Source organism: Photinus pyralis, unplaced genomic scaffold, assembly GCF_008802855.1.
Source record: "Photinus pyralis isolate 1611_PpyrPB1 unplaced genomic scaffold, Ppyr1.3 Ppyr1.4_LG4, whole genome shotgun sequence".
NCBI classification, from domain to species: Eukaryota; Metazoa; Arthropoda; class Insecta; order Coleoptera; family Lampyridae; genus Photinus; species Photinus pyralis.
This window is the reverse complement of record NW_022170511.1, coordinates 25,944,342-25,969,185: the sequence shown is the minus strand read 5'-3', so window position 1 is coordinate 25,969,185 and position 24,844 is coordinate 25,944,342. Positions and strand designations below refer to the sequence as shown.

At 37.1% G+C, this 24,844-nt stretch overlaps 2 protein-coding genes across 7 annotated transcripts in view; both read left to right on the top strand.

Moving 5' to 3' along the window:
* Positions 1-24,844, top strand: part of LOC116169370 (transient receptor potential-gamma protein) — a 433,246-nt gene that overhangs the window by 248,948 nt on the left and 159,454 nt on the right. The window lies entirely within an intron of this gene.
* LOC116169382 (protein SCAI) lies at positions 1,564-21,458 on the top strand. Of its 5 annotated transcripts, none has more exons than XM_031485467.1 (9): positions 1,574-2,167; positions 2,289-2,471; positions 14,260-14,358; positions 14,415-14,669; positions 14,715-14,948; positions 15,040-15,236; positions 15,285-15,515; positions 20,143-20,328; positions 20,529-21,458. In XM_031485467.1, the coding sequence occupies exons 1-9, from the start codon at positions 2,070-2,072 to the stop codon at positions 20,771-20,773; spliced, it is 1,728 nt and encodes a 575-aa protein (XP_031341327.1). In that variant the 5' UTR covers positions 1,574-2,069; the 3' UTR covers positions 20,774-21,458. The 5 variants fall into 5 exon arrangements, with proteins under 5 accessions (XP_031341325.1, XP_031341326.1, XP_031341327.1 ...); XM_031485468.1 differs by having other exon boundaries at positions 1,583-2,167; positions 15,049-15,236; XM_031485469.1 differs by having other exon boundaries at positions 1,588-2,167; positions 15,049-15,236; positions 20,143-20,313.

Genomic DNA, 24,844 nt, shown 5'->3' with positions numbered 1-24,844 from the left:
ACCTCTTTTTCAAGGGGATGCAAAAACTATTCTTTGTCATCGTACAAAGGTGCGCAGGGTAGCAAAATTTTCGAGAAGACTTATATTTTAATAAACAAAAATAAAAAAATATTATTCCTATAGCAAAAATTCGAGAAAATCGCCAAAAACTGGATAAACAGTTTTAAGATACACACGGTTTTTGACATGATAAATAAACGTGTTGTATGTAAATAAAGATTTTTTCGAAATCTGTCTTCTTGTTTCTCTTTAATGTTTGCTTAAATATTCTCTTTTGTTATCTTATGCTCAACTGTTTTAGTTCAAACATCTTTATTATTTCTTTTTTCTGCATTTTTACCGCAATAAAAGCAATTCGAAATAAAATCGAATTATCTTGCTTCCTGATTCCTGAACAATTTGTTTTTGTTCACTGGCTCTTCTTCCTGCCTGTTTTATAGCTGATACAATTGCGTTGGACCTGTTGATAAACTTGCAAAATCTGCAATAAGAACGTTAGTTTTACCGGTCAAAGCAAATGATTTGAGATTTAAAACCTGGAATAAACTTCGTGAGGATTTTATTAATAATTCCTGTAAATTAACGATCAACAGGCCCAGCTTAATCCCATCAGCTGCAAAACAGGCAGGAAGAAGAGTTAGTGAACAAAAACAAATTGTTCAGGAAGCAAAAGAATTCGATTTTACTTCGAATTGCTTTTATTGCGGTAAAAATGCAGAAAAAAGAAATAATAAAGATGTTTTAATTAAGACAGTTGGGCACTAGGAAACAAAAGAAAATATTTTAGCAACATTAAAGAGGAGAGAGAAGACAGATTTCATAAACTTTTTATTAGCGCGGATCCAATACGTTAATTTATTTGCAAAAAAAGCTATTTACCTACTGTCAAAAACGGTATATCTTAAAAACGGTTCCCCCAGTTTTTGCCGATTTTCTTAAAATTGGAATAATATTTTTTATTTTTGAAAATGTAAGTCCTTACGAAAATTTTGCTACTCCGCGCACCTCTGTACGATGAAAAAAATAGATTTTTCTTCCCCTTGAAAAAGAGATGGTTTTTTTCAGAAATCGTGAGATCTTGGAAACGGTTCCACTTTACGGGCCCAAAAAATTATCTTCTTTTTTATCATAAAACAAGCTATGTTTCCTCCATATTTCAACCCCCTTAAGACTTTTTTTCACAAAAATATAAATAACAAACGGAAAAAACAGTTTTTCCGGTTTTTCTAGGAAAATTGGAGGTTATAGTGAAGATACAAAAGTTGCTCATTTTTTTAATCTCTATAACTAACTTTTACGTTGAACATTTTCGTCTAAAATTAATAGTTTTGCCACAATTTGCAAAACACCACTTTCCACCCCTTTCAACCCCCGGGATTTCACCCGCGGAAAAATTCAGCTGTTTTAATTGTTTTTTCCCAATTTCTAATCATTTCACCTGCCTGAAAAACCCGGTTTCGCCCGGTAACTAATTTTTTTTTTAAATAAATTATTTGAGAGCTATTTAGCCTGGACTACTTATTAAATAGTTGACTTTTCATCTTGAACTTCTTATACTAAACTTTCCAACTTAAAACTAGGTTGAGATTCCAGCGCGTTCCATACGAAGGCAACTGAAATAAAGAGAAATCTGAACTGAAGAGTAGTGGATTACGTCTGTGTTACTGTAACATAGAAAAGTAAGAGTGAATAAAAGAAATCTTTTTTATACGAGTATGCTTGACTACCCTTAGCTAGAGTTCACCCCAATTTGGGGTTCGAGTACGTACTACGCACGCACTTATTGATTATCTGCACAATCTGGCTTCGAACCTGTCCTAAATACATTAATGTTATTTTCACGCAGTGTCCTGATATATGAAGCTGAAGTAAGGGATGAAACGATAGATACGCAACAATGTTTGGTTTTGTGAACTACACGCGTTTATACCGACGGCGGTGACGTAAGTTCGTCGCGGCGCTGATGTCGACCATGGTGTCTGCTGTTCGATTTTTCGACGCCTGCATGTAGAATTCCGCCTCAATTAGTGACAATATCCTTAGATATGCCGGTTTAATATAACAAAACCATGGTCGTAATGGCGAGTATGGATGAACACGAACGAAAGATCGTCATGGAATTTTGTCATTTACTAGAAAAATCAAAGCAACTATTTAATGGATTACGGTAAGGAGAAATTTCGTATTTAACCACATGTTAATAACCTCCACAGTGACTCACCCACCCCTCTAATTACCGCCAATTTTATTATTTTGATTTTTTCTTTGATGTTAATTCTCTGTTACAGAGATCTACCTCAATACGGGCATAAACAGTGGCAAGCATATTTTGGCAGGACTTTTGATATTTATACAAAATTGTGGAAATTCCAACAGCAGCATCGTCAAATTTTGGACACGAAGTACGGCTTGAAAAGATGGCAAATCGGAGAGATTGCCTCCAAAATTGGTCAGCTTTATTATCACTATTAGTAAGTAGGCATTATTTCGTTAATTAACGCCCAATTTACATATCTGCAACACCCACACGGATCGCAACGTGTGTGGGTTCCGTTAAATGTCAAACTTTCAGCATCCGCCGTTGTTTACTTTGATTAAAATCTGCAGCGTTTCGGATATTTCCAATTTATCATCTGACCTAAAAATCGGCTCATAAAAAATGTAGGAGCACCCCATTGCCCTCCTTAGCCAATAGCCGCGTGTTTTTCCTAATCGTCGTGGGGTGCGAGAATTCAAAAACAGTTGAAAGACCTTACGAAGGCTACGCTCCAACTGGAACGCTTCCAAATTTGTTGACCTACACTGGATTTCTTTAATAATTCCTGCAATTTTTGAAGTTTCTGAACGCGCCAAAACTTATTTCATTTTAAGAGTACGTGCTGTGTCTCATAACGTAGGTACGAAATGACAGTTGCCAAAATATCTTCATTTGTCAACGTGGTTGCCAAACGATTTGCTCTCGTACTACGGATCTAAATTATGCCCGTACATTTTTAAAATTGAAACTTTTATCTTTTATATCTATCTCAATTCATGAGGTGCTTGATTTGATTTGATTGTGATAATAGGTGACATTCACAATTCTGTGTGGTGTATCACAGGGTTCTCTTGTAGGTCTATACCTTTTACAATATATGTATCATTTACAGTTCTGATTTGTAGGTATCCTCGGACACGGCGATTATTACTTTAACTTGCACGTCTTTTGCATGAAAAAATTTATATACAGGGTGTCTTAAGTAGGAAGTATGATGTTGGCAACATTTTGCGTATTATGGTAATATTGAAATGCCTAAGGTCACGTAATAGACCTATGAAACATAAGACCGTAGGTCAAATTGTTCCTTTCATTCTGATGACATTGTGTATACACTGGTTTATTTTTTCATCTGAATTGTTTCATTCACATTTCCCAAAAATTAAACAAATATAGCAAACGAGCTCCCGGGTATGGCTCTAGCATGTTCAAAACCAAATTTTAAACCTGATGTTAGTTTTGCTTTTATTTAAAGTGTATATGTATGAAATTTCATTTAATTGCTTCCATAAATAAGAAAGTTGGCACTGCATACCCTACACCAAACCAAATTTGGAAGATGGCGCTACATTTTCTTTTATTCCAAGTGACTATGTATCAAATTTCAATTAAATACCTTCATAAATAAGAAAGTTTGCAATTCGGTCTGTAAGTGGTCGAGATGCGCAAAGTGCACTGTGAATGCTGTTCGATTAGGCTCAACTTTTGGAATTGTGCTTTCTATGACTAAACCTATGCGCATATTAAATTTCATGCAATTCGGTTCATAACTAACGGAGATGTCAAAAGGGCCTACTTTATTTTTTGGTCTACATTGCCAATTCATGAACTCCGATTTATAAATTTGATAAAGAATCCACCTGCAAAATTTCATGGTGATCGGTCCATTCATTTATGAGTTATCGTGCTAACGGACGGACGGACAGACTCCGCAAAATTATAAACTCGCTAGGAGCTCGTTAATAAAGCGGGAAATGAATCTAGAGCGTGCTTCTGGAATTCTAGTGCAACTCAGCCAAATCTACACCAGAATGCTCCAGTAGGATTGCGGAAAAAATTCTCTGAAAATGCACGTGTGTCGTAATACGCCAGATCAATCACCATTTCCGTTGATTAAACGCATTTTAGGTACTTTAGATTTCTCCCAGGCTGCTTTAAATCCCAGACATACTATCTTTGGTCTTCGCAGTGAACCCTCGAGTGTAGGCTTACAAAATTGAAACGGGCCTCTCTGTACTCGGTTCAGCTTCACACGTGAAACATGGATTCGGTTTCGCATATTTGTAAACGGCGGACGCATCCGCATGCATGCGAAAGTTGCCCCTTCCCCACAACTATTTCGGAATTCGAACTCAGTTTAATCGCGATCGAATGTATGCCGTAATGTAATGGTCTAGTGGCAAGGAAACTCTGCTTGCAACCGGGCGGCTCGGTTTCTTTGCGTGGAAAATCTTTTTTTATTTCATACTATCTAGTAATCGCCGCTTTCCCAGACTGATTTGAGTCTGGTAATAGTTATTTTTCTACTCATATTAAATAATAGGTAGAATACTGATGCGTTTTTAATTGAGAAAGTTATCTATTATTCAATATGTTTTCATTATTCAACTGTTGTCAGCCAATCGTATTCCGAGTTTGTCATTACTCTTCAGCTCACATTGTAGGGTTGCCTTGGAAACATGTGTGTAGCAAAAATCAAGATCTCGGATCGTGATAAATTCAGTTGTCAAACATTAATGTCAATCAAACAAATTACGAGAAATCAGTTTTGTGAAAATTACGTGAAAATGGACAGTAGTGCAATCATGATGAGCAGTGACGACGATATAATTCTAACTTCTCCGTATTTTACGTACATTGCTGATTTTGTCAATTGTTTGATGACATAATAAAACCATTATGCATAATGTTATTATTACTGTAATTATTGAATACAAGTAGAAAAAGTATAGTATTTAACTCGTGAGAAAGGCATTATTCACTCAGGTAAATTACGCCACTCGTCTTCGACTCGTGGCGCAAATCTTATCTTCGTGAATAATTGCCAACTTTCTCACTCGTTGAATAATATACTATTATTTAATCAGTGGGATAACGGCCTCATTAACTTACGAATGCGACAATTGCGCATACGAGGGCGTTAGCCCGAGCTATTGTAAGAGCATGAGTATGTTAATGGCCGTTAGCCCAAGTATTAAATACAACTTTTTATCTGCGACTGTTCTTCTACTGCTAAAAACGAAAAATAAATTTGATGCATTTTTTTAAATTCCAATCGAAGTAGCATAGTTAGCAGTTTTCGACGCCATAGAAACAAGCAAATCCTAACGTCAAGAAAATTTTTACGTCAAAAATTTTGCTTCTGATTTCTTTGCGTATGTCATGAGTGAGTCTGGAACTATTCCATCAGACGTTAATGTTTACAATAAATAATCTTGATAGTTGATTTTTGATCATACATTGTTTTGACAAGGGATTATCCCACTGAGTGTGGTAATGAAGTTCTTATCCCACTGAGTGTGGTAATTAAGTTCTTATCCCACTTAAAATGACCGGGATAAGTGAGAGTTATCCTACAGGCGCAGATAAATCGTATTTTACCAGACTGAAAATTTTTACCAGACTGGAAATTTTGCCTAGCAACATCAACTGACATCCATCTAAACCTATATATTAATGTGTCAAACTACTGTCAGATCAAACAAATCAAGTGATCGATTTTTGCTTTCATTTGAATGCGTACACATTCTAATCAAAAATTGTATGGCATTTAATAGAAAAAAGAGCAGTATGAAATAAAATGTTTTACATTATTTGTATGTTAAATCAGTTAACGTTACTCGTTTCGAAATTCCTGCCTCAGCTACGCTTCGGCAGGAAAAATCTCACTCGTTAACGTAACCCTTGATTTACCATACTCATATGTAAATAACTATTTACAAGAATGCGTATCCCATTTCCGCGGAGTTGGACATAAGGTTATTTGTAGGTTTAAGAGTTTTTTTGAAAAGCAAAGCTGTACGAAAATGCTACAGTGTTCCGAAGGAATAACGCGTTTGCTATTTACAAATATACGTCCGAGACCCTCTTTGAGAAGTTTCCAAATCAAACCATACCATTCCGTTTGACAAAAGTAAAACTTTGATTGGTGATCTCACTTTTGTTTAGGATCAGACATTCTCTTGGAAAGTATCCTCCTCGTCCCCTCTTACAATTTCGTCGGATTGTGTGTACAGAACTACGATTTCGATTTTCCGAAGGTTCACCAATCAGAAACGGCTACCTCGTCGAATGTCCTAATCATCTTTTCCGGCTATGAAAACTGCCTCATTTACAAGATACGCCCGCATTACTCGTAGTTTGATGACAGATCGTTTCCTTTAAGAATATTATGATTGCATCCGCTGCAAATTCTTAAAAATAACAGATCAATACTTTTCACAATTAAAAAAAAAATTAAAACGACTTAGGGATATCGCTCGAACCGGTGTTTTTCTCTAAGTTACAAATGATACAGTCCTGCCTTGAAAAGACTCCCTCCAAGAAAAATTTAAAACTGGATCGCTTTTGAACATACAGTTGAAGTTTTGTGCCTTGCCATTTTAAATACGATTTAAGAGTCTCTGCTTCTTTAACGAAAACGATTAGGGGGTCTTGTTTATATCATAATTATCGTACGTTCCGTAAATTTGTCTTTCGAGACTAACGTTCGCGAATTAAAAATAACTTTCTCCCTGTAATAACTGTGTTAACATCACTTGTGGAGATAAGAGAGAATCTATGTACGCACTGCAATAAAACAGATCGTCTTTACCAGACGAAAGCTACGTTACGTATTTTACTTCCAACTGGTTATTCGCACAATTTTGTACACGCATAATTTTGTACACGAGTTTAACTATGGCCCTACTCTAATTCAGGCCCACAGACTGTACACGCGATTTACAAAATTTACGCGGATGATTTTTGGAACTCTCTTGAAACCGCTCAATAAAATTTGCGTGATTAGTTGAATAGAAGAACTCGCAAAGAACTCTTCGTAGCTGCCCGTAAAGCGTTGTATTGAAAATATCTCCACGGTGTTCTGTAGAGCTCAAATAGTGATAATGAGAAAGTGTTTTTTTTTATTTTGTGTATCAGAAAAAAACAAAATCGGCAAATTTCGGTTCTCTTGGGAAGTAATAAAAATTTTCACAAGACGAGACGAGACGAGAGGCCGAGACCGAGACCGAGACCGAGGCAGAGGCAGAGGCAGAGGCAGAGACTGAGACTGAGACTGAGACAGACTGAGACTGAGACGAAAAATGCATACCCGTTCAAACTACATCGGGATCCACAATATATAGATTCAATCGCCAGAATAATTATGATTGTAAATTGCAATTAGAACCTCATGTTTTGCACTGTTCAGTCTGCTGCCTAAGTAAGGCGTGCAAGTACTTGAATGTTCGGAAAAGGAAATTGAAAAACAATTGAGGCCTGCGTGGAAAATTCCACCGACAGGTAGCGCCACAACGCAATGACTGCTACAGTTTAGGTATGACGGTAAATCTCAAAGAATTAATCACGGCAACCTTAAACCAAAAACAACTAATAAGTACTTACGAAAATAAACTGTTACTAGGTTTTACACCATTATATAACTACCCTGCGCTAGATTATAGGTGACCGATTTATCTGCGAATAACAAAAAATAAAATCCACATTGTCATACATTTCCAGTGGCTGACTGCTCTGACCGCTTCACGCTAATTTTATATCGTAGTTCGACGCGACACAAAATGTACAAACCACCCTGCGGTAAATTACAGGTGGCTGAACTAACTTCGTTTTTAGTTCAATGCGCATTGCTTGGCACTAACTTCCCACTACTTCCACCAATAAAAGCTAATTTACAACCACCAAGACTGTTTTTTACCAAAATCCTGAGAAAAAAGCCACGTTTACCGTCTGCCTCTTCTATTTAAAAAATTCATCCCTTCTATTCCTTACGATCTTACTCGATCCTTTCATCAACGTTCACCAATCAAATTTGGCTTTTAACCACCAGCAAAACTTCGAAAGCAAGCTCGCTCGTATCCATCAATTATGCATTTTCGATAAACCAACACTTGCGTTTACTGCTTCTCTTTAAATAAATTAGCTTTTCACTCCTGATCGCAAGACCGGATTTAAATGGGATAAACTTAAAAAAAACACTTAACGCAATTTACTTCCAGATGCCCCTAAATCTTCTTAATGTAATCTACTGAACAAACAAAACATTGAAATTTCACTAATATTTCAATTAAGCGTAATTTCTTTCTAAACGATGATTTATGGGAACCAGAAAATGAACCCTCTCTGATATCGGATAGCGATCTATGGGAAGAAGTTAAATTGCAGCGATTGAAGTTCAAAAGTAACCGCTTTAAACTTACCTTCGGTGAAGGAGTAGATAACGAAATAAGGAACACAATAACGTATCACGCAAACATTTGAATAAAAGTACGAGAACCGCACACCAACCGGGCAGATTTGAAACTACCCAATTAAAATCATATATGATAAGTTGTCTATAAGTCAGCAATACACGTGAGAATTTGTAACGTGTCATTAATACTTAAATCTTTTAACGCCGTGTTACAACAAAATGTGTAACACCAACTTTATTAATTACAATAATTATTATTATTTCCTCCTATCTTACTCGAAGATGTCGGTTATCTTAATTAACTAACGCTCCCGAAAAATTACTAATTAAATTAAAAGGAAAAAATGCAAATAATTGAATTTAACTTTACTTTTGCAACGGATTTTAAGACAAAGGACTATCTTGTGACACCAAATTGCTTTACACGTTGAAAATACGATCGTTCGCGTTACGTCGAAATTTTAAGCTTTTAAAAATTAAAGGAAAAATGAAGTATTCACTGTTTTCGGCTCGATAAGCTTCGCTAGACAATTTCATTCATCGATTCACACACCTTTAATTAAAGCTATAAATACCCAAACCTTTCATTTAGGGTATGAAACTGATATCTAACACCTTTTGAAAGATTAAATAAAATACGTTGACATTATAATAATAATAATAATAATAACTTTATTCCCTATAAAGACAAGTCTAACACGTCACAGGATCGTCAAAATAACATCAAAGCAAAAGAAAAACATGTTTGGAAAATTAAAATGTGTCTTCAAAAAATTCAAGTAAGCTGTAGTAAGGTTTTAACATTAGTATATTCATGACCTTCTTCTTAAAAAGATTGACGTGATGGATCTTCAATGTGGCGGGTAGGTGATTATATACTTTAATCGGCATGCAACGCGTGCTGTTCGCAGTGAGAGCAAGTCTATGTTGAGGGGGTCTTACATTGTTACATCTTGTATCATATTTATGTGCTACGTTGTTTTCAAGAATCAAATTTCTTTTGCGTTTGTGTACATATGTGGCGGCTTCTAGGATATACAGAGAGATAACAGTCAGAACGCCTAGATCGACAAACAGATCCCTGCATGAGGTACGACTTGCCACTTTGAAGATCGCTCTGATCGCACGTTTTTGGTAAAGTAGTGCCCGATTAACATGAGGACTGGGTCCCCAAATGATAATACCATAACGCAATCGGGATTCAACATCTGCAGTGTAAACAGCTTTTAGTGCCGGGATGCCAACTGCGTCTCTGAGGAATCTGAGCTTATAAATAGATTTAGAGATAGTTCGACTGATAGCTTCGATGTGCAACTTCCATTTGAGATCATGGGAGAAGGTGATGCCTAGAATTTTAATGTTCTCCTGGTATTCGATTCCTGACCCTGCAATATTCAGGGATAATTGTTGGACACTCTGATGTGACGTTGAGGAATGAAAGCGTGTATATTTCGTTTTTTCTCTATTTAAGATTAGTTGGTTTCCTGTACACCATTTGAACATGGCATTTGAGATGGTATTGGAGTCCTTTTCAATGTTGCCTTGGCTGCTGCTGACGAGGACGGTCGTGTCATCTGCATAAAGAGTGACTGCGTTGATGGGGAGGTATGTAATTAGATCGTTAATATACAACGAAAATAAGAAGGGAGATAGGATCGCTCCTTGCGGTACTCCAATTCTGATAGGTAGCTCTTTGGAGTGATAATTTACTCGTCAGTCTTTAGAGAAATGCGGTATTCGTACGAATTGAGATCTGCCAGATAAGTAGGAGGCGAACCAATAAAGCGGGATTCCTCTAATACCATACTTCTTCAGTTTTAAAGTTAGGAGATCGTGGTTAACGGAGTCGAACGCTCTGCTGAGGTCGTAAAAGATTCCTATAGGAGCTGTTTTATTTTCTAGGTCGACAACTATATTGTTGTAAAGTTCCAAGTTCGCTGTAATGGTTGACATTCCTAATCTAAACCCATGCTGTTTATCGGAGATTAATTCGTGTTTATCGAAATATGTTGATATTCGTTGTAGCATAGCATGCTCCAGTAGTTTGCCAATGCAAGAACTAAGAGCAATCGGTCTATAATTAGAAATGCTAGAGGCGTCTCCTTTTTTAAAAATAGGGATTATGACGGACTTTTTAAGACACAATGGAAATATTCCAGACGCAAACGATGCGTTGATAAGATGAGTTACTATCTTCGTAAGAGGTTGTTTTGCTTGTTTAAGTATATGAGGAGCAATACCGTCAGCGCCAGGAGAGCTGTTGTTATTTAGTTTATTAAAGAGGTCTGATACTTCGCACTCGGCATATGGGAATAGGTAAAAGGAATTTGCATGATTTTTAATGTGAGCTTGAGGGAAATCTGACTTAGGAATAGATTCAACTAGGTTGGTGGGTGTTGTCTGGAAAAATTCATTAAACAAGTTTGCCAATTTCGTGGGAGACTCGATCACTGATTGTTCAATATTGAGGGACATATTTTGGTGAATACTGGTACGCTGATTTGTGAGTGAATTGATTATTTTCCAAGTCGTCTTGCTAATATTTTTCCTGGCTCCCATTATCTTGGAGTTGAAGTAATTGAATTTTGTGTTTCTCAATAAAATCCTATGGGCTGCTTTCAGTGCCACAAATCGGTGTTTCAGACCAGGATACATTTTTTGTAGTATGTACAGGTCGTTTAGCTTTTGGTTTGAAGATATTATTTCACGAGTAATCCATGGCTTTGTTCGGAGTGTCATCGGACGTTTTTTGAGTGGAAATCAAACCATATAGTAGTGTAAAAAAGTGGCAAAGAAATTATTGAATTTATCGTTGACATTTTCTGTTTCGAAAACGTTCTCCCAAGATTCGCTTGTAAGAAGTTCTAAAAACCGATGCATGTTATTGTCAGAGTATATTCTCTTATACAAGAAGGTGGTAGGGCACTGCACAGAAGTTCCAGACGCATCACAGATTTTTATCAGTTTATGATCGGAAAAATGGACATCAAGTAGTTCATAACAGAGCGTAAAAGGTAGATTAGTGCAGATGTTGTCAATGGCTGTGTGAGATTTTTGTGTAACCCTAGTGGCCGACTCCACAATGATTCTCAAATTGAAGGATTGTAATACATTCCTAAGTTCTGTGTACTTCTCATCATGGCACTCGAAGTTAATATTGAAGTCGCCGGTCAGCAATAAAAACGACGATGAGGAGTGTAATAGATTTAACATCAAATTCAGCTGGTGAATAAATGTGTGATAATTACTGCCCGGAGGGCGATAAATATTTACAACATTAATTTGTATGTTCTTGTAATGCCACTTAATGCAACACACTTCAAAAACTCTTTCAACGGAGAACGGTGTTACGTCAATTGGGTATACAATCGTGTCGAAACGATGCCATATCGCACAGCCACCGCCCCTTGCAGTAGATCTACTGAATGAGTTCGATAACGAATAGTTGTCAATGTGTATATTATCGATTTGATCACTATGGGTCCAAGTTTCAGTAAGACAGAGTAGTAATGGTTGACTGTCTTTCAGTAGCACTTCAAGATTATTTACTTTGTTGTTAATACTTTGGACATTCAACAAAAATAGCAATGAGGTTTTACTGCAGGAGGAGATCTTAGGAGTTAGGTTTTTGGAAGATTGGTGGCTAGTCGGAATAAAAAATGGTTCATTCGTGCACCTTTAGGCCATATGTGGGGCGATTTCAGGGTTTCAAATAACTCACTTGGCACTGACACATGAAAAGAACTGTACTCATCTGGCCGCTTCGAATTAAGTTTGACACATTTGACTTCATCAAAATCGTGACTTTTTAAATGTTCAATAACTTGTTCAACCGTTACTGTAGGATCTAAATTGTAGACATGGAGGTGAGAGAAGGATTTTACTCCTTTTAAATTTATTCCAACTGCTGATCCTTCAATAAGCGGCTTCTTTGGCTTCCTTCGTTTGGTAACCTCTATGAAGTCTCCATCGCCATCGATGGTTCTAGTATTTACCACAGATTTGGCATTTTGTGGTGGCGGTGGTAGAGTTAAAGCATTTGGAGGCAGATATTTAGTAGCGGCGGGTACTTGGACAGCACTGCAGGTTTTGGCCACGGATGGAGGTCTAATTAATTGAGTAGTCATCTCGGTTGCAGTATTAATCTTTGGGATAGCTCCTTTATTTATGTTAGAGCTGGCATTTCCAGCAGATACCGTTGAAGCATACGATGTAGATGTTTGTTTATTAAATTTCGCCTTGAGATTAGCAAGTTCAAGTTTAAGGTTCGTGTTTTCATTGATAATGGACTGCATGTTATGTTTTAATGCAGTAATTTCGGGTAGAATAATTTTGTTGAAAGCATTTTCGATACTTAGTTGTATTAAATGAGCAATATTAGAGTTTATACCAGTGGCATTACTTACGGGATCGGTCGTTTCAGTGGAGGCACATGCCGATGGGGGTTCATTCCGAACCTTGCAACTATCACAACACCATCCCACGATTTCGCCACTGGTTTTTAGAAAATTTAGATCACTCTCACTTAATCCAACACATTTTGCGTGGAAACAGCTTAAGCATTTGCCTAGACATTGTATAAAATCTTCGGAACGCGTAACAGGCTCCGCACACTTGCGACACTTACGCGCCATTTTGGGTTTTTTTCGGTTTCGGTTTTTCTTTCGGTTACAGAAGTATCTACTCCAAATAACTAGAGATGAAATTTCCTAAAATAGTCTTACAGTACACAATCTTTGCACTCCAATCTCGAGAATCAACTTGGCTCTCAACCCCAGTTTTTTTACAGATATGAAATTGCCAATACCAGTAATCAATCCTGGTCGACTTAAATGAACAATGGAAAAACACGAAAGATCTGCTTTTTTACAGACAAATTGTAAACCTAAAATTTAAATATTTAACTCAATTAGAAGACTTCCGGCACTTAATATTGAACTTAAACGGAAACCTATTTTACCTTCTTCTAATCGAGGTCGTACACTGATACAGTGGAAACACGTTTCATACAGTTACAAGGTAACTGGATTGGCTCTTTATAGAATGTTTTTATTTACGGTTTAAAAACATTGCACTTCGGTCCGTATAAAAAAACAAATAGAAAAATACACTTTACCTTATTCATACGGCTTCTAAAACTACCCATTTGGTCGTCCAACGTTGGAAAACTACATCACCCTCTATTTAGGATTCGGGAAATTGCCGACGTCAACTCCTGCTTTGTAGCAGGGAGGCCTTACTGTTTGCAAAATCCAAAGGAATGCTCAATGTGGCGTAATCCAAATGAAATTACTTCTTATCTAATGAAATGAACTTCATACACCCGTAGTGATTGACGGCTACTCGTGTAATGTTTTCTCCCAAAACTTTCTCCTAGACGTTTCCCTACTCTTTTTTTCATTTTTTAACACGCCCCAAAATGGTGGTAACATCGGCCATCTTTGATCATTAACCAATATACTACACCTACCTAAACCAATCACGCGCGTGCAAGGCCAAGTAATCAAAAACCACCAGATGTCAAGATCTCTGATTTCGCGCTTCACACGCTGCATCGTGGCATCACTACGGGTATTTCTCAGTCAACTATTTTGGTGACGTAAAAAATTGCGTTATCGTCCGTCAGACTGTCGCATGTAACCTTTTCCAAGCGATTAACCGGCCAGTGACGCATCCGGTAAACATGGAAGAATATTGAGAGCCGAATTCATTGGGAGACTTTACAGAAAGAGCAAATAAGAACATTTTCGAATAAACTGCCCTCTAACTCCCAAATGATTTTAGTTTACTAATTCTGATTTTTTTTCAGTTTAAGAACTAGCGAAACAAATTATTTGAACGAGGCGTATTCGTTTTACGCGGCCATCAGAGGTAGAGCGTATTATTCGAGAGCGTCAAAAGAGGACAGGTACGTAAATAAAATCTAATAAAAATCTTCCTATTAAAAGAAAAGTGATGTTCCAGATCGGAGCTGATGGTTAAGAAACTAAGATACTACGCAAGATTTATAGTCGTTTGCTTATTGCTGAGAAGGATGAAATTAGTTAGAGAATTAATAGTAGAATTAGATAGACATATCGCCGAGTATACAAGCACTTATGAACCAGATGACCAAATCGAATGGAGTTTAGTTCTGGACGAAATAAAGGGTTTTGTGACCGCCGACGGATTGGTTTCCGTCATGCATGCAGATACGAATCCCATCGTTTTATCTCATAGGTTAGCAAGCCCCCGTTTGTTCTCGGCGTTTAAATCGTCTTTCAGATTAAGCCCACTAACCACACCGCCTGTAGAAAAAAATCAATACATGACGTTAACTTTGCAAGAAATTTTAATAGTCGGTAGCGCGTCGGAGCAAGTCAAGTTTTCTGAGTTAACGATGGACATGTTTCGAATGATACAGACGCTCGAAAGGGAACCGCAGGAGGATTACAACCACGTGTATGACGCGTCGCCGGCGACTGGTAGGAATCCGTACGCGGTTCCTGGTTCCAAAGGGTAATCACTTAACACTTTCCCCGAAGCAGAGAGATCTTCCTAAATCCCCCTTTTGTCTAATATCCAAAATCTAAGCAAAACTTCATTTCAGTGCTTCTAGATATATGGAAAATGGCGAAAGACCGAATAGAAGGGACAACCCACACAAATACCTTCTGTACAAGCCGAGCTTGAGTCAAGTTTTAGTATTTTTAGCTAGTGGATTTAAAGAATTGCCGGCAAATGGTGCTCTTTTGTTGTACATTTCTTCAGATGGATGCTTTTCCACGACAAAGCACCCCGAAGATAGTAAGTTACGTTTTTTCGTGTTGCCACGCTTACCGTAACGTTTCGTAGTGGGGTACGATCTTGGTGGAGTGCTGACCAGTGGAAGAAGAGATGGAGATCACAAGAAACAGAAAGAATCACACTGCCTTTATCCTGGTGATTTGTACCCGTTCACTAGGAGACCTCTCTTTGTTATAGTTGATTCGGATAATAGTTTTGTTTTCCAACACATTCCACGTTACTTTGGGCAACCATTGGTTACTCTCATGTCCCCTCAAGATACTCCACCTGCTTTTCAAGGTAAATATCATTTTAATTTTAAAAGTTTTACTAGTGATCTGTGTTTACATACACAAAAACGAAAGAGTGGGGTATTGATAGCGCGGTATAAAATGTGCGAGACCAATATTAACGTTTGATACAACTCGGGTATTCGAATACTAAAAATCGCAATTGAAATTTCCTCCGTATCAGCCGGTGACTAGCACCGACAGCCTTATCATTCGATAGGGGAAGGGACATCTTTCGTATCTTCCACAGACCGCCTCTTAGTTAGTGACCGCCTATTAACCTTCGAACGCCTCCTCCGTATCAGCCGGTGACTAATATCGACCGCATTATCATTCAAAAGGAGAAGGGACATATTTTGCATCTTACATAGACCGCATCTTTGTTAGAGACCGCCGATTAACTTCGAACGCCTTTTCTGTCCCAGTGGGTGACTTGCCCCCTTCGATTAGGTGAATCGTTAACGATCTTAACATACACTATCAATTCGTCATTTCGATCGGTCTGAAAATACGGATTTGACCGTATATGGGGTCCTTTACAGGATTGAAAAAATTAATATTGTGGAATATTTAAAGCTTCTCTCTCAATTTTTTTTGTGAAAACGCTTAAATAAGGCGCTCTCTAGCATTTTCATTAATTTCATGATCGTACCTGGGGGGGGGGGATTATTAACATCACGTACTCGTGTACTTACAGTTCATAAAAGAACAATAAATATGACGTGTAATAATTTCTATATGGAACAACTACGTCACTGGACAGCTACGTCAAAACAGCGGGTTCATGCAATTTTTCTCAACGTGGTGCAATCCATTCTGTTGTATATATTTCACCTGCTCATGTGCGTTCTGCCCAAAAGCGTTTCAGCTCTTACTTTTATGTCTAGGAATATGTGTACTAAATTTAGGTCCAATCAAGTTAACCGTTTAGCCGGAAATGAGTACAGACAGACAAACCCATAGACCGACATCTGAGATTTTGTTTGATTCGGTTTCCTGCTGCTTCGAAACGTGTATTTCTGTCAAATGGGGAGGGCGTCATTTTTTCCCCAATTAAATACCACCTTTACTAATGTGCGGGTGTTAAAACCCCTAAAAAAAATATTGCACAATCTTGAAACACTTGCCCTGGGCTTAAATGTTTGTAAATGTATCCGCAAAAGGCGTGTTCAATGAAGAAAAAGGAATACTACACGAAAGAAACTTCACAATAATATTACAACGGCCAATAAATCCCTTAAAAAGTTAATGAGGAAATCAATGTAAAAATGGCATTATATTTAACCTCGTATTTAACAAGTCACAATACAACTACAGCTCTTATTCCTTTGCAAGATCAGCATTGCGCAAGCGACCAAAGGAAGAAAAGTGAATTAATTAATTAATTAAATACAGAAAGTAAAGTCACTAAATATAGAAAGTACCGCAATCCATTGGGCTCCTGTGTTAGTGTTAGAGAGAGAACGCATGATTTTTGCCCAAAAATGGCGGAATTTAAACTTTAATGTTAGGGATTGTTCCACCTGTTTGGAGATATCTGTATATATTTTTATAAAACATGACAGTACTATGAAGTTAGGTTATGAAAAATGACAGCTATTCAGATTTTATTTGTCAATTTTTTTAAGTTGGCAGCAAATTTACCCAAAATGGCGGATGATTGCGGTACTTTCTATATCTAGTGACTTTAACAGAAAGATACTTAGCGTGACCTCTAGTGGCAGAATAAGGAACTACGAAGTAAAATTTTATACCAACAATCTAACTACATCTAATTTACAGAAAAACTATACAGCTGACGTAAGATGTAATTGTTAAATTTTTAAACTCAAGCAATGCCCATTGTTACATGGAATTTCGGATCAATCGCAAAAGGTCTAACGATAATTAAATAAACTGCACGAAATTGCAGCTTTAATGCTCGTGTTTGCTGCATATGTTGGGAAACTAAAATCAGTTAATAATTAACTAAGCTGATATAAAATTCTTCTCTTGCTTCCAAAATATGTACGGGAACAATTAGAAACTTAACAATTATCTACAGCAGCTGGTATTACTTACGGCGGCTAAAACCGTGCTACAAATTAAAGAATTACTTTTACCTTTTGCTTCTCACTCCTAGAAAAGCAATAAATAGGTCCGGAACTACAATTTCTGGTATGGAAGTGCCCGCTTGAATTCTTCAAATTACCGGTTGTTAATTAAAGCTGGTATTTTCCGTCCATGTATGGTGCGTTCATAAAAACTGGTATAATTCCTGTACGAAAACGGGTGCTTCGTTAGGACTCGTAAATGAATCGCTACTTTGATTTGAAATTAAAGCTTAAATACGGTGATTCAAAACAAGAAATAGCAAAAGTATTCCGACTGTAAATGTTAGTCATTTTTAAAAAATTACGCACAAATAGAGCACCGCAGACGGGCGATGAATTACGACATGTAGGTAGTTTTATTTCTGTTCCAGTTTACGCTATTTCCATTGTAATAATTTCCAATTCGTGAGTTACTTTTCGAATTTGAAAATCGCCAAACTTAGATTCACGCGTGTAAAACTTCCGTTATTGTTCGTATTTATCGTAATTATTTCCTGTCTTACAAATAAACTTTTTTTAATGCCAGGCCGTTGGTATCATGTTTCCACTATTGTTCGTATTTAACGTGATAGTTGCTAAACCGTAGATTATCCTTTGTGAATGAAGGATACTAAAAACGTTAATGGGCATTTTAAAACTTTACGGTATTGTTCGTATGCATATCGCTACTGAAACCGCACGCAATTTCTACGGCAGGTGTTCCACTTCACTACGATGACTCCGCACAAATTAAAATAACACACATAAAATCCACCCTGCGATAAACTCCAATTGACTAACTTAAGTTCGTTCGCGGTTGCACGCGAGCTGTTCCCACACAAAATAAAAACTACCCCACGATTACCCGCGGGTGATCTACTTAACTTCGACAGCTTCGCGGTAATTGTCTCAAGCGGGTTAACGAGAATTGCCTCGCTGCTCAAATTCAATTACATGACGGCCCTTTCTGGACAACAAAATTCCCACTACTTTTCTTTTTGACACACTTTTTCCACCAATAAAGTTTCCGTCCAATCAGAACCCTTGACACCAATAACTAAACTCTAAGTGGAGTGGAATCCTGCCCAATCAGCAATTCACACGCTATATGTGACCCTTGTAAAGTCGTCCCGTAATTCTAGCTAATCTCCTTATTTATCCCGACTTCTCGGCGCCTCAAACTTTCACACGCATTTAAAAAGACAAGACCGTATTTCAGGACCACTCGCCCACAGACAAAATCAAAAAAAAATGTAGAACCATGGGAACTTAATTATGATTTTATTATGATGATATACACATCTTCTACCGATAGTGCTATAATCGATTAAACATACAATGAAATTTGGTGGTCTATCCCAAGACATGTTAAATCTGATAGCGAGCAACGGTCTTGTAACGCCTTAGTTAGATTTGAAAGCAACACTTTCATAAAATAAATTTTAATCTCTACGGTACTGGTAAAAATTTACCGTAACAATTAATTCTTTGTACTAAAATAATTAATTCCACGGCTAGCTCAGTAATAAATCAACTTTTGATGACTCTTACCTTAAGAAAGTTGGTTCTTTATTTCCACTTATAATCTTAAAATTAAAATATATTGACGTAATTGGGGTAGACCATTTAAATCAGGAACAAACTGAGATTCAGGTTTCTCGAAATTTAGCAGTTGAAATTTTGTTTACGCACTGGAATAATTTTACCAATGTTCCGCAGTGCGGGAGCGCCCCCTTCTACACTTACGGTTTTAACAGCCAGCAAAAGAACTGATTAATCGTCTTAAATTTTTCACCGGTTGCGGTTGAATCCTGAATCTTACTATCGCCCTGTATAAACAAAGTGCCCAAGTATGGTTAATGAAAGATACTTTGCGTGACCTCTAGTGGTAGAATAAGGAACTACGAAGTGAAATTCTATACCAACAATCTAATTACATATATTTTACAAAAAAAGACTATACCGCTGACGTAAGAGGTATCTATATTTAAATGGCAAAATTGTTGAATTTTTAAACTCAAGCAAGATAAAACGTTACACAGTTTTAACAAATTTAAATGTTATTCGAATGCCCAATCAGATTGAGTTTCAACATTTGGTGCACTTTGGATTCATGACATCGCTGTGCAAACTAATTTACTAATGTTTCAGGCTCGACATATAGTTTTATTTCTGGTCCATTCTATGCGTTTACAAATTTACGCTATTCCCATTGTAATAATTTCCAATTCGTGAGTTATCTTTCGAATTTGAAAGTCGCCAACCTTAGATTCACGCGTTTAAAACTTCCGTTATTGTTCATATTCATCGTAATTATTTCCGGTCCTACAAATAAACCTTATTTAATGTCAGGCCGTTGCTATCTTTAGGTATAAGTTAATATTTCCACTATTGTTCGTATTTAACGTGATAGTTGCTAAACCGTAAATTATCCTTTGTGAATGAAGGATACTAAAAACGTTAATGGGCGTTTTAAAACGCAATTCTTGTTATTTCGTGGCTCATTTCTGTATAAGTTAACAAAGGGAAGATGGTGGAGACTAATTTTGACTTTTTGCATTTCAGATCAGCAACACAACGGTTCGCTGTTCACCTTGTTCCTGCACTCACCCTTGACTGCCTTCTGTTACTGTTGTAATCTCACAAACATTCCAATACATCATTGGGAACGATGTCAAAGTTTCGTAGATCGATTCGTAACTGAAGCCTCTCGTCTTTTTACGCGCTCGCGAGTCGGTGAGTATGACGAAGGTATGTTTTGGGGTAGCTGTCGTTCATTTGGCACAATGCACTTCTAACTCAATGTTGTAATTAGCGACACTTTATTTTAAGCCGCCACCAAAATCTGTCCGAGGGGGGAGGTCGCTCGAGCTTTACCTTTGATTTAGATTATGCTTCTTTTATGCTGCGAGACAATTTAGATGTCTAGTAACGAAATTTGTTGTGTTTAGAACCATCGTATTTACAATTCTTCGGAGATGATTTTCTACGTCTCGTTTTACTTCGATATGTATTTTGTGACGTGGTGCTGCATCTTCACCGAGCGTTCAAAAGTCGCCAATACCGTCCTCGTTGCCAGCCTCCTTTGCCAGAAGCGGAACTACTCGAACATCCATCGCTTCAACACTTAGTGCTCGACCTAGCGGCTCATCTAGAAGTGCGTACTCACTTTATGGACAACCACGAAATCGACTGATCCAGGGCTTCCTCCTCATGGCCGTGTGTGGGGTTTAGAAACATCTGGAGTACATCTTCGCGGCACATGCATGAGGATGAACTCATCAACATTGGTCAACAGAAGAATATATTTTTCGTATTACGCGTAACAGTATTCGTGTTCCTTGCACTATGCATAATACGAAACTCCTGCGACTTCGAAGGTTTTGTGGACTTGGCGAAGTTTTTTTTGAACAAATCCGTTCAAACTCTCACCACTAATTTGTATTATGCGTACGCAACGTCGAAATGTTTTCTATTATCTATTTTCGCAAATCGTATCGAGCAAGTATTTTTCGCGAAAACGCCCGAAAAATTTTCGACGACGAATTTATATATCTCGGTGACGCCTTTTTCTCGCGTTTTTGCTAATCTGTCCACATTAAATATGGTGATAATGACATAGCTCAATTTTTTGGGCGCGGCGTCTTTCAATTAAACTCGTTTATCTATAATTCTATATTATAATATAAAAAAAGGTATGTTATTATTGCAATAGTTCAATACAATCCATGCTCCTCACTAGATCGCAGTGACAAATAAGGGTGGCTTTCAGTCGGTCCGTGAAGTTAGCAGAACATTGACGGCACAAATGTCGAGACTAGGTGGATTGGTTAGTGCTACGTTTGTGCCGGTTTTTGCTGTAAAAAGTTTGCCAGCAAAACACCGTTTGGAAACTATTTCATTTTTTAGAGGTTCTGCTAATGGGCCAGTCATTGAGGATGTTTACCTGGAAATAACTCAGGAAGTACTGAAATTTTGTATGCTTGAGTGCGTAGAACTAAAATTCATAAAATGCACAATTCGAAACTTGCCGCCGGGGCCGCCATCTTACCAAGATGGCCGTCAAAAGCGGTTTTCCGCCGATATCTCGAAAACTGCGCGTTTTACGAGAAAACATGTGGTGAGCAAAATTAAAGAGACAAAAATTTACTACAAAAAATGTAGTTAGCATATTTTCGCTAAAGTTAGCCCTTACGCAGAAATTTTTAATAACCAGATGGCGTATATTTTATCCAAATAATTCATTAATCATTTAATTAATTAATCAAATTGATTAATCAATTAGTCTCTGCTCAATTAATTTTAAAATTTTATTTTAGTCGCCGCCATCTTCAATGGTGATAGACATGTCCATTTTCAAATTTTATTAGTTAAATCAATCTGTTATATTGTTGTATTCAATCCCTTTAAGCCAGCATTATGGACTTTATTTGTTTGGTATGTGATTATTTATGTTAATTTTACGTTAAGACGCCATACCTATAGCACGTGACCTTGCACGTGACTAATTGATATGCAGCTCTAACTACACCATCACGCTCCCACGCAAGAAAACCAATCGCCACTGTTTCTCTTTCTATCCCTAATGACGACCACTTAGCACTTACTTTTGGTTACCTTCGTTAGGCGGCGCCACCTCACAGTCACTTCAAAGGAAAACTTCTTTTTTCCATTAATAATAATAAAATACTGCCTTGAAGTTATTGTTCTATGGAGTAAAATCTCTAAAATAAATTACTATAGCATGGAATGGTCAGAATAAACACTTTCCATGATAGACTATGAATTAAAAATGACAGTAAAAAAATTCCAGATAATTCTTTCAAAGCATTTGCCCGTTATTTTCAAAATCCCATTACCTTCGGTATATTAGTCGTCTTAAGTACGGCTATTTTGCTGTTCAATGCTGTAGTCCGCACCGGCAAAAAAACCTTACGGTTTGGATTCCAGTTTCAGGCTTTTAAATGAGCATTTCAAGTTGTTCTTTAATCAATTTCAATATCAATATCAAAAAATGTGTTTTTTCAAAACTTAACTTTTCCGCACGGTAGCATCTGTTGAGACCCAGCACTTTCCTTTTATTGTATTTACTTCTCATGCATCGCTTCGCCTTTTATTGAGCGAAGTACATATCTAATCGATGTGGCAATTAACTACATGGATGTTCAATTTGATTTTCCGTTAAAATTTCACAAAAATTTGTCAACAAATAAGAAATTTACTTTTGCACATGCGCGAAAGAAGCGTTTGATATGTTTGAGATAATCGATCGATTTATTGCCTTTAGTAAAGGACGCTAATGTTAAAATTTCAGTAAGCTCGGTCCATAAGTAACAAAGTTACTTTTGCGCATGCGCAGAAGAATACTGCCTACCAGTATTAATTTCCAAATTAATAGGTGCCGTCTCCACGCGGCAAGGACTGAAAAAATATACGCAATTTGTCCCATTAAATTTTGAGTTATCGTGCTAAAAACAACCCGGACAACGACAACGGACTTTTTTCTGTGATGAAAACAATACTTTACTTACCCATATATGGGTGCGGAAAAGTAATATCATAGATGATATATGCGATTTATATACACTTTATATACTACTTTAAACCACAGTAGGCGATATCACACAAAAACTGATCTAGAAACTAAACTGTTTTGACATTGTAGCTGGAAACATTTTAACAGACAAAGAGTCTGGCGCAAGAAAGTAAATAAAAAAATTATAGAAACTTGAGAACGAAATAAAAGATTTGTTTTTCATAGCCTACTGTGACTTAGTAATAAAGTTTTAAAAAATCGCATAGAAAACCAGTATCATTCATGGTGTGTTATATTTTTACCAGGCCGTGTGGCGCAATTCATGGGCTGGAGTGCGGTACTATGGGTCCCTGATTCGAATCGGCGTTCGGGCATAGATTTTTGTAAATGTAGGGTAGTGGGTTGGGTTGGTAGCAAAAATAAAATAAAATATTTAATATGCTACTTTTTTAGATTAAAATATACAAGGTGTTCCATGAGATTAGGTCCGATATATTTTTTCCTGACTCCGTACACTTATCTTGTATATACAACGGCGGAACTTAGGGATTCTTATCTATTTCATGTAGTGCAATCGAATTTAGCAGATTTGGACTTATATAACAGTTATCCCCTGAGTTCTTTACCATTTGGAGACCCAATCGCACGAATGACTAAGTACACCACAGACAGATGCTAATTTTCACACAGTCCTTTTTTTGGTCAAACTTTTTACCATACATTCCGGCATAAAGATAGCATTAACCCATGCGGTACATTAACATTATACTTAGTTTCAACAGTATAGCCACAAAAGTGTACAAGGTTTCCAGAACATCTAAAAATTGAGATAACCTTCAAAGGCAATGCTTTGCTGGCAAACTTTTTACCCCACAAACCGGCACAAACGTAGCACTAACCAATCCATCTAGTCTCGAAATTTGTGCCGACAAAAGTGTGCGAAGTTAGTAGAACATCTACAGACATCTAAAAATCGAAATAACTTCCAAAGGGTATCCCGGCAAACTTTATACAACACAAACCGGCACAAACGGAATTTGTGTAATATGGATCAATATTCCTTTATCGACTGAAGAAGGAGAATCCGACGAATTCAAAGAAGCCGACGTTGATCCCGAAATAGGGATAAAAGTATTCGGCATTGAAAACAGTGACATTAACGAACCGCCAGGTCCTTCAGGCCTGCGTAAATAAATAATCTAATGTTACTTAAAATTAATTGGTCATAGACTAATTAATTAATCAATTGTATTATTTCATTAAATGATTAATGAATTATTTGGATAGAATATACGCCACTGGTTATTAAAAATTTCTGCTTTTCTGCGTAAGGGCTAACTTTAGTGAAAATATGCCAACTACATTTTCTGTAGGAAATTTTCGTCTCTTTAATTTCGCTCACCACATATTTCTCGTAAAATGCGCAGTTTTGGAGATATCGGCGGAAAACCACTTTTGACGGCCATCTTGGTAAGATGGCGGCCCCGGCGGCAAGTTTCGAATTGTGCATTTTATGAATGTTAGTTCTACTCACTCAAACATACATACATACATTTCAGTACTTTCCGAGTTATTTCCAGGTAAAAATCCTCAATGACTGGCCTACTAGCAGAACTTCTAAAAATCGAAATAATTTTCAAACGGTATGTTTTGATGGCAAACTTTTTACGGCACAAACGTAGCACTAACCAATCCACCTAGTCTCGAAATTTGTGCCGACAATGTTCTGCT